Source organism: Sesamum indicum, linkage group LG6 (genome assembly GCF_026168435.1).
Source record: "Sesamum indicum cultivar Baizhima isolate 11 linkage group LG6, ASM2616843v1, whole genome shotgun sequence".
In the NCBI taxonomy this organism is placed as follows: Eukaryota; Viridiplantae; Streptophyta; class Magnoliopsida; order Lamiales; family Pedaliaceae; genus Sesamum; species Sesamum indicum.
This window is the reverse complement of record NC_142662.1, coordinates 6,277,710-6,288,760: the sequence shown is the minus strand read 5'-3', so window position 1 is coordinate 6,288,760 and position 11,051 is coordinate 6,277,710. Positions and strand designations below refer to the sequence as shown.

The following is an 11,051-nucleotide window of genomic DNA, read 5'->3' as shown; positions in this document are numbered from 1 at the left end:
ACCAAAATTTCAATTATTGTAAAGAAAGCACAGTGCCACAGCCTATTTGACAGTGATTGAATTTTCTGTTGTAAATAATATGTCATGTTCTATTCCATTCAACATACATGTATTATAAAGATGATGTCATATATTTTATTTAAAAAAAAATTATATACATGGTACGCATACTCAGTATAAAATAGAACATAGAACATAATTTAATTACAACGAAAAATTTGACCAGCTTTGGCTTGACAATTCATCAGGTCTTCTAACTTGTAAATTGGGTCAGTGATGTGACCAGTGCTGGCGCCCCCACTCTTGATTCAATTTTTCGTCGAGATAAAACAGTTGCTTTAGTACATAACTTCTTCAAAAATAGTTTTAATTTGAGAAAAAGATATACTAAAAAACTCGCTTTGATCAGAAGCATTTCACGTAAGTATGATTTTGCATGTAGATATTCAACAAAGAGGAAAAGATTAGCGGACCCTGTAAAGTTGGACTCATTCCATACAACAGAAAATTAGTCCCATGTTATAAGTTTTCCTTGTCTGAAAATTAATCCCTTTAGAGTAGGAATTTGGAGACTTCTACCAGTCAACATAGTATATTACATTCTATTTGTCATCCAACCATGTACGACAGAAATTTTTCCAAGTCATGATCTAGAACTGAATACCTCACTAAATTTTGTAATTATGGAAATGACATGGAAGCATCCTTCATCAACTGACTTTGATCCCAATTGTTGCGGTAAACAATGGGCATCCATAAATTTTATTCCTGTCAAAGACACGAGGTTGGAAATTTTACATTACTCACCGCTATAAAAAGATCGTAATGCTCCCGGCATTGTGAATTGCAACAAACATTAGAAATCACAACACTCAGCAGCTTCAGAATTAATCCATTTCTTCCCTTAGATAAAGTTATCAAATTATAGTACATTATTTTAGATGATGGCCTCAGCTACAGTTGAAAATGTTGTAAACTATCAACAAGAGATCGTTCGCCCGTTGGCTAACTTCTCACCTAGTCTATGGGGCGATCTTTTCACTTCAGTTTCCATTGACAATCAGGTATTATACATATTTTCCTACCTGTAGCCTGTTTCGGTACGTGTATATCTATCGGTTCTTGCTACTGATCATTAAAACTCATGTTGCATGCAAACCTTCTAATTGATCTCTGTGGAGTAGCTGAAATTAAGTAATGTAGACTTTATGACATCAACTATCATGTACTAATTTTGTTCTTATGCCCCGTCAGGTTGTCGAATTTTATGCACAAGAAATTGAATTATTGAGGGAAAAGGTCAGGAAGATGATTGTAGCACACAACAAAAATATGGCTGAAAAGCTGAACTTGATAGACAGTATTGAGCGCCTCGGCATTTCATATCATTTTGAAACAGAAATCGAAGAACAGATACTGAACTTCTACAACGCGCGTTCCAGCTTTGAAAGCGATGATTTACACACTGTTGCTCTTTACTTTAGGTTACTACGGCAACATGGTCATCCCATCTCTTCAGGTAATTAAATTCAATCCGTATAATAAGCTGGCCAAAATGTTCTATTTTTTAACAGATTCCTACTTGTAAGACGATATTAATAAATGCCGTTGTGAAAACAGGAATTTTCGAAAAGTTTATGGAAAATGATGGTAAATTCAAGAATTCACTGAGGGCCGACCCTAAGGGTCTGTTGAGTCTATATGAAGCAGCCCATTTACAAACACGAGAGGAAGACATTTTGGACAAGGCTCTTGCTTTCACAACTGCTCATCTTGAGTCCATTGCTCCACATTTGAGCTCTCCTTTCAAGGAACAGGTGGCACATGCCTTGGAGCAATGCCTGCAACGAGGCATCCCAAGGGTGGAGGCACGTCATTACATATCTGTCTACGAAGAATATGAATCAAAGAATGATTCCTTGTTGAGGCTTGCAAAATTGGACTTCAATTTATTGCAAATGCTGCATAGGAGAGAACTCTGTGAATTGTCAAGGTACTTAAATAGTTAGGTATGTGCTTGTTTTGGTTCTAATTTGACTACATGTCTAAATCTTGCTGGTTGGTGGCTGGCATGCAGGTGGTGGAAGGAATTGGACCTTGTTTCCAAACTTTCATATGCAAGAGATAGAGTGGTGGAATGCTATTTCTGGACATTGGGGGTGTATTTTGAGCCTCAATACTCACGTGCTCGTGTCATGCTGGCTAAAACTATCGCCATGATCTCAGTAATAGATGATACTTATGATTCATATGGTACCATTGACGAGCTTGAAATTTTCACCGATGCAATAGAAAGGTACATATTACATAGATATGACCCTATATATAGCTTGCCGGTCTAATTATTTCTTGGATTAACCAGAATCAATTATATATATATAACTATAGTTTCTTTTCTGTTTCTGATCTATCAGATGGGATATTAAGGAAACGGATAGACTCCCAGACTACATGAAGATATGCTATACAGTTCTTTTGGATCTTTATGATCAGTACGAGCAAGAATTAAGACAACAAGGAAGATCATTCGCTGTTCATTACGCAAAAGCAACAGTACGTGTGATGAACACTTGTCCTAATTTCAATATATAATATGATGTTATGTACGAGAAAATAAAACTTAATGTATAGTTCTGATCATGTACATTTTGAACAGATGAAAGAGATAGTGAGGAGTTACAACATTGAGGCAAAGTGGTTCATTGAAGGATACATGCCTCCCTTTGCTGATTATATGACCAATGGCTTCATTACCAGCACATATTACCTGCTGGCAGCCACGTCTTTCATCGGCATGAACGCTGTTACAAAGGAAGCTTTCGATTGGCTTGTAGGAAAACCCAAAATTCAAGTAGCTAATGTCACTATTTGCCGGATTGTCGATGATGTAGCAACTTACGAGGTATATATATAAAAATATTTCAAACTCATTACCAAAAACACACGTACACAAATATATGCTTCTGATCTCATTCTGACATGTCGGATAATTTCACAGATTGAGAAGAAAAGAGGACAAAGTGCGACGGGGATCGAGTGCTACATGAAAGACTACGGAGTATCCGAGGAAGAGGCAATGGAGGAATTTAAGAACATTGCTGAGAATGCATGGAAGGATATGAACGAGGAATGTGTGAAGGAAAAATCAGTTTCAATGGAGGTTCTGAAAAGAGTTGTGAATCTGTCCCGACTGATCGATGTTGTTTACAAGCACAATCAAGATGGCTATACTCATCCCGAGAAAGTGTTGAAGCCCCTTATTACTGGATTGCTCGTCGATTCCTTCAGTATTCAAAATTCTTGATAATTACATGTATATGATTTTGTATGATCCAGTCAAAATTTATTCTGTTTTTTTATTCATTTATATGTAGTAGTTAAATGATTCATTTGTATTCAATTCATGCATCATTCAAATGGAAGATTAATTCATACTACAGTTGATTTTTTTTTATGTTTTTTTGTGCTAGATGTATGAATGATTGTCATATATACATATATATATATATATATATATATATGTACACATCAATCGCATTTAGAAAGTAAGTATTGTAAGACATTTGATAGTAGTTGTCCTTGGCCTGGATGGAGAGGCAATCACCGATTATGTCAAAATATTTTTGCAATAACTTTTTAATGTGTGCAATGTCGCTTTCCACTGTTTAAATGCTTTATCTTTATCTTTTTGCAATCTTTTTATAATATATGTACTTATCGGTTCAAGCATAATAAAAATAGGTTTATTTCTTGCGTTATTATATTTGCATTAAAGGTTTCATAATAATTATTAAAGTAACATATCAGATTTCGAAAGTTCAGTGTAGCATGATTTCATCCATGTGGTACCTTGTCATTAAACTTTTCAGATATCTCCTAATCTAACTATTCCATCTCTTCCACCCTTAGCTTAAATTCACCCACTGTACTTGTTCCTGTTGCCTTCCATAATGCATTTTTATGTCCAAGATACCTAAACCCTGTTGTTTTAAAGTTGTTGTGTATATGTCTGACATAGAATTTGGGTGCAAAGTGAGGGAAAACAATGTAAAATGCTTTTAGGGGTATTTTTCTGTTTATCTGACACAAAAGTGCATTGAGTTTCCTTCTAAATATTTCAATCATATTTCAACACAGTCAAAAATCATTCCTAAGTGTCTCTAAACTCCCTCTGGACCATTGCATATACAATTGGGTATAAATTATTGTTGAGGTCTAGCCCGACAACAGTGAGCCAAACCCCCCTATGTGATCCTTTCAAATGATAGTCATCTCCATCTATTTTCACAATTTTCATGATATCTCCCTAAAATGATAGTGGATCTAGGGTTTGTTCTCCTTGACCTATTCTTCTGCATAATCCCGAAGTTTATTGAATTGACACTGATTAGAACTCCTTTCATGTTTTTTCAGAGCCCGTCTCTTAGCTCCTGGTCTTTTTAAACATGACATTTAAGCTTATTCTTGATGTTTACCCTCCATCCTTTAACATTTCTTTTGCGTATAGGTTTGAAGTCTTGAAAAAATAACATCAACAACTGTTAAATCAATTACTAACAACCTGCTACATAATTTTGTAGTCAGATAATTATATGTTACTGCTATAATTGTATTAGTTAGTAATTTATGAAGTACTCTTGCAATGATCTATGGTATTAGTTAGGGTATCATGTATTCGTATACGAAATTAAAACTTACATAATTTTTTTAAAAAATAAAAATGAATGAAAATGAGCATACGTGAAGTATGATATTAGGATTAGGGATATAAATCATCTAAATTGCATTTGGTGATTCATAGTTTACGTCAAGTTCCCCACAAATTTAAAAAGAAATATTCAGGGATGATTTTCTTCTAATTAATTAATCCTTCAAAGGGAATGAAGTTTTCCTCTTTCAAAAGCATGTATTAATTATCATCATAACACTTTCGTGCACGATGGAAATTAGTGGCATATTAATTAATAGTTATACAACTTTTTGGATGCCCTACCAACATCAACCTCCTCAAGAAATTAATTATAAGAAAAATTATTAATATTAATTTAGTAAGGTGCATATTTTATTGAAACGACAAAGTTCAGAAGAAAGCGGCTTCTCCGACTATTTTATAATTAACACATGATTCGGTATCATACCTATATCATAATTATATAAAAGTGAAGAATATTTTACACAAAATTAATTAATGATCTTTGCTCATTTTTTTGAGGAGTGAAATTCTGTTTTTAATAATAATAACAAATAAATAATTTAGACGTACAATTAGCTTAACTAAAATAGTGTAATTACTCAATAGGAAGGGTGTTAAACTAAAATTTAGCCCATGAATTAAGTGTATTGCACGCAACAAATTGATTGAAATTGACCCTATGATTAAAACTACATGATCTGTTTAATTTTCTTATAATTATATTCAACTAATTGACTGAACTTGTTACTCTTATTATTCCTAACAGCAGGAAAGAGAAGTATGTACACAGTTGGAGCAGTCAAGTTAAGTTGACAACAATTACTTAACATTAATTTCCGGTATTAAGACCTAAACCTAAACAAAATACAATGAATTTGCAGTGTGGTTGGTATAGTAAAAAAAAAATGACTAATTACATAAGTGTAATGAATTTAGTTGGATTAAATTAAATTTTAATAAGAATTTTCTGTTATTCACCAAAGAAAACAGTAGATGTTTTTGCAAAAAAAAGAAGAAAAGAAGAAGAGAAAGTGGAGATTACCATATTGAAAAGATAATTAATTATAATAACACTAATAATTATTTTATTTTATGAGGCAACATCTCCCAGCAGTGAAGTGTCGTGAGTTGTCAAGTGGAAGCAGTGTAGATTGAGGGAACCAAGACAAGACCATTCCTTCTTGAGACCGCAATTCCTTGCGCTTCCGTCATGTCTATGTCATCTGGAGTCATTCCTTTCGGCATCTTCCAGTCAAAGTGGTAGAGAAGTTTTGCCAACGGAAGCTCCACGTTCGCCAACCCGAAATTCATACCCGGGCAAATCCTTCTTCCTGCCCCGAATGGAATGTATTCGAAGTTATTCCCCAAGAAATCAATGGAATTGTTGTCGAATCTTTCGGGTTGGAAGGTCTCGGGTTGGTGCCAATATTCGGGATCCCTTCCCATGCCCCAGATGTTAATCATGACTTTGGATTTGAGAGGAATTGTGTACCCATTAACTTTGCATTCATCTCTGCATGCTCTTGGGAGCAATGGGGCTGGAGGGTGCAGCCTGAATGTTTCTTTGATCACCAATTTCAGGTATTTGAGAGCCTGCACGTCGCTCTCTTCCACCATCGTCTTTCCCTTAAAGGCCTCTCTTACTTCTGCTTGTACTTTTGCCATCACCCGGGGGTTTCTCATTAGTTCTGCCATGGCCCAATCGATGGTAGATGATGATGTTTCAGTTCCTGCTGAGAACATGTCCTATATAGAAAATCATTGTTTAGAACACATATAGAAAGAGTGAAAAATGTTTGATGGTGAGCAAACAAATTAAATAATCTACTTACGAAAAGCACGGCTTTGATGTTGTCGTTAGTAATTGGAAATTGGAGTTCTTCAGTTTTCTGCATCCTGAGAAGAACATCGACAATGTCTTCACCACCAAACTCTCCACTCTGCTTCAGTTTATGCTCCTCCAAGATGGCATCAAGAACTGTATCAAGCTTCCGCCGCATCCGCAACAGCTTGTATTTGTTCCAACTGAGAACATGCAGCAACTTGGAAGAGGGAAACAGATCAGCCAACTCAAATCCCCCGGCCATGGTAACCGCCTTCTTTAACAGGGCTATCAACACGTCGCGATCCCTCATCACTTTACCAACCGCCGCTCTGCAAGTGATGGAAATCGTGAACGCAAATACCTTTTCCGTCAGATTGATGGCTTGTCCAGAAGATGACTGAAGAGATTTCATAAGACGGGACACCTCATCCTGCCTAATGGACCCGAAAGATTTGACATTCTTAGCGCTGAGAAGCTCCAATATGCATATCTTACGCATTTGCCTCCAGTACTCGTTGTAGGCACTGAAGGCGATGTCAGTGTGATCATACCACATGATCTTACTGCTGATGCTTTCGGGTCTATCAGCGCAGGCAGGGTCCTGAACTTTGACCACCTCCTTAGTGGCCTCCCGCGATGAAATTACGACTGCTGAAACTTCTCCAAGCTTCAGATACAAGACGGGACCATACTTTTGGGCAACTCTCCTGAGTGCGTGGTGTGGCAGCCCGCCCACCAAGTGGTGAAGGTGCCCAATCACTGGCAGCTGCGGCGGGCTTGGAGGCAGTTTCTCGTATTTTCTTGGGGACTTGGGCTTCATCCATGCTCTGATTAGTAAGAAGATGAAAGATGAAGAAAGCAGGAGAGTAGTGAAGCTGACGGGCAGCTGGATCTCCATTACTGCTCTAGTCTTGTATGAAAATTAATTCATACTACAGCTGGATTGATTTGTATTCAATTCATGAATCATTCAAATGGAAGATTAATTCATACTACAGTTGATCTTTTTTTTATGTTTTTTTGTGCTAGATGTATGAATGATTGTCATATATATATATATATACATATATGTACACATCAATCGCATTTAGAAAGTAAGTAGAGGCAATCACCGATTATGTCAAAAATATTTTTGCAATAACATTTTTTTGTGGGACAATGTTGCTTTCCACTTTTTAAATGCTTTATCTTTATCATGTTGCAATCTTTTTATGATATATGTACTTATTGGTTCAAGCATAATAAAAATAGGTTTATCTCTTTCATTATTATATTTGCATTGAAGCTTTCATAACAATTATTATAGTAACATATCACATTTCGAAAGTTCAATTTAGCGTGATTCATCCATGTGGTGGCTTTATCATTAAACTTTTCAAATATCCTCTAATCTAACTATTCCATCTCTTCCACCCTCAGCTTAAATTCACCACTGTACTTGTTCTTGTTGCCTTCCATAATGCATATTTATGTGCAAGATACCTAAACCCTGTTGTTCTAAAGTTGTGTATATGTCTGACATAGAATTTGGGTGCAAAGTGAGGAAAAACAATATAAAATGCTTTTAGGAGCATTTTTCTGTTTATCTGACACAAAAGTGCATTGAGTTTCCTTCTAAATATTTCAATCATATTTCAACACAGTCAAAAACATTCCTAAGTGTCTCTAAAACTCCCTCTGGACCACTGCATATACAATTGGGTATAAATTATTGTTGGGTCTAGCCCGACAACAGTGAGCCAAAACCCCCTATGTGATCCTTTCAAATGATAATCATCTCCATCTATTTTCACCAAATTTTCATGATATCTCCCTAAAATGATAGTGGATCTAGAGTTTGTTCTCCTTGACCTATTCTTCTGCATAATCCCGAAGTTTATTGAATTGACACTGATCAGAACTCCTTTCAAGTTTTTTCAGAGCCCCGCTCTTAGCTCCTGGTCTTTTCAAACATGACATTTAAGCTTATTCTTGATGTTTACCCTCCATCCTTTAACATTTCTTTTGCGTATAGGTTTGAAGTCTTGAAAAATAACATCAACAACTGTTAAATCAATTACTAATAACCTGTTACATAATTTTTTAGTCAAATAATAATATTTACTGTTATAATTGTATTAATTAGTAATTTATGAAGTACTCTTGCAATGATCGATGGTATTAGTTAGGGTACCATGTATTCGTATACAAAATTAAAATTACATAATTTTTTTTAAGAAAAAAATGAATGAAAATGAGCATACCTGAAGCATGATATTAGGATTAGGGATATAAATCATCTAAATTGCATTTGGTGATTCATAGTTTACGTCAAGTTACCCACAAATTTAAAAAGAAATATTCAGGGATGATTTTCTTCTAATTAATTAATTCTTTCAAAGGGAATGAAGTTTTCCTCTTTCAAAAGAATGTATTATCATCATAACACTTTCGTGCACAATGGAAATTATTAGATTTTATTGTTTGGATATCTTTCTTACGTATATAAATCAAGCAGCACGGTGGATCTTGTCCTGTTATAATTATTGATGTTAAGGGTGAATTAAGCTATTCGAATTATATTTATTTTTATATTTTATTATCTCAATGTTATGAAATTTATACTTGCTATATATGTAATTGATCATCCCAATGCTAAAGGTATTTATTGCACGCAAAAAATTGATTGAGACACTTAGAATTTGTTAAAAGATGAAATTCACCAACAAAGTAGCAGAATCATGGTGAACATTTCGGTGGGAGAAATCAGTTTTCTATTTCTGATAAAAACTAATCTAGTTTATAGCAAAACTGCATAAATATATACACAGTTAAAATGAAGAAGAAAAGCTAACTACTTTACCTGCCTACTCCAGCATGAATGCCAGCGTGTAAAGTGTTAAAAAGGTAAAAATTGCTTAAAACTAATAAAAGTGTAAAACTGAAGAAAAACGATTACAGAGAATAAATAGAAGCAGAGTGCTGCAACCTCATCATCGTCAATGGAGCTCTGCTTCTGCTGCAACTGGGAATTGGATGCATCTTCTACAGAAATGACACTGATGATAAAAACACATGATGTGTTTTTCTTGTAATTATGTTTAATCAATTGACTGATCTTATTATATCTAAAAGCAGGAAAGAGAACAATGGAAAGTATGTCCACAGTTCAACCAGTCAAGGGAAGTTGACATCACAATTAATATTTGTGTTTTTATTTCTAATTTTCGGTTTTAAGTGGCAAAAATATATGTTATCAATTTCGTTTACATTTGTATAAAATGAAAAAATATTTGTATTAATTAATAAAATTATGTTTTTATATTGAAATATGGTGATGCCATATCAATACATATCATAGTTCAATATATATTAAATGAAAATATATATAACAAAAATATTTTTATTTTAATCACTATTTTAAAAATTAAAAAGTGAAATAAACGCACAATTGAAAACGCAATCGAAACAACTGAGGATTGTCATATTAAAAAATAAAACAAATAACAGAAATTATTTTATTTTATGAGAGGACGTCCCAAGCAGTGAAGATTCATCCATTCTCAGTTGGAAGGATTGTAATTATAGAAAGATCATCATAATGTTTGGATTCGTATTCTGAGTGTTTTGTTGTGTTTTGTAGAAATAGAGAGAGAAAAACAAAGATAAATAAGTATGTGTTAGAGATAGTATGTATGTTTGGATTTGTTTTTGGAAATAATTAAAAATAAGTATTATATGTTTAATGTTGTATTTTTGGAGATAAAAAATACTATTCATTGTCAAATCATGTATTTTTTATATATTTACGTATATATGTGTGTATATATATATATGTATGTTTTTTTATGCTAAAACAGTTAAAAACACATAAATAAGGTGTTTTTGAATAATGACAAACATTGGGTATGTTTTGACTTGTCTCGAAAATAAGTTGGAAATGAAAACAAACATAGTGCATTCTTTCTTGAGGTTTTATATATTCTGGGGTTTATTTTACTTCTTTTACTGGAAATAGAAGCAAAAAACAATTTATAAACGGAAATATGTTTATGTATATGAGTGATGGTTAATTAATTAATAAATTATAAGATAATATAAAAGATAGAGTGCACGGTGCATGCCCATATCAGTGTTCTTCCATCACTCACCACAACATTATTTTATCCATAATTTTGTCTGATTCTTTGTCCTGGCAAACGGAAACAAATCATCATCGTATGACTACAGTGACACTGAAAATTGAGAGGCTGCCCATCCAGTCCAGTACTGGATCAAATCTTGGAATGCTGACCCTAATATACTTTAATAATTATTATCAATACAAAATAATTTTTTATAAGAAAAATTATTAATATTAAATATTTTAATAGGGGCATATTTTATTGAAACTACCAAGTTCAGGAGAAAGCGGCTACTCCGGCCATTTTATAATTAACACATGATTCGGTATTATACCTACATCATAATTATATAAAAGTGAAGAATATTTTACACAAAATTAATTAATGATCTTTGCTCATTTTTTAGGAGTGAAATTCTGTTTTTAATAAT

The 11,051-nt window shown here is 33.8% G+C and overlaps 2 protein-coding genes across 2 annotated transcripts; one reads left to right on the top strand and one right to left on the bottom strand.

The window, feature by feature from the left end:
- The first annotated feature begins 856 nt into the window (after positions 1-856).
- LOC148787667 (viridiflorene synthase-like) lies at positions 857-3,319 on the top strand. Its single transcript, XM_088881760.1, has 7 exons — positions 857-1,064; positions 1,255-1,519; positions 1,621-1,993; positions 2,078-2,296; positions 2,415-2,553; positions 2,657-2,902; positions 2,999-3,319. The coding sequence occupies exons 1-7, from the start codon at positions 942-944 to the stop codon at positions 3,302-3,304; spliced, it is 1,671 nt and encodes a 556-aa protein (XP_088737886.1). The 5' UTR covers positions 857-941; the 3' UTR covers positions 3,305-3,319.
- A 2,387-nt stretch (positions 3,320-5,706) lies between these two features.
- Positions 5,707-7,557, bottom strand: LOC148787666 (cytochrome P450 71D13-like). Its single transcript, XM_088882252.1, has 2 exons — positions 6,526-7,557; positions 5,707-6,439 (listed from the first exon to the last, which is right to left on the bottom strand). Exons 1-2 carry the CDS (start codon positions 7,414-7,416, stop codon positions 5,825-5,827), a joined length of 1,506 nt encoding a protein of 501 aa, XP_088738378.1. The 5' UTR covers positions 7,417-7,557; the 3' UTR covers positions 5,707-5,824.
- Between the last annotated feature and the right edge of the window lie 3,494 nt (positions 7,558-11,051).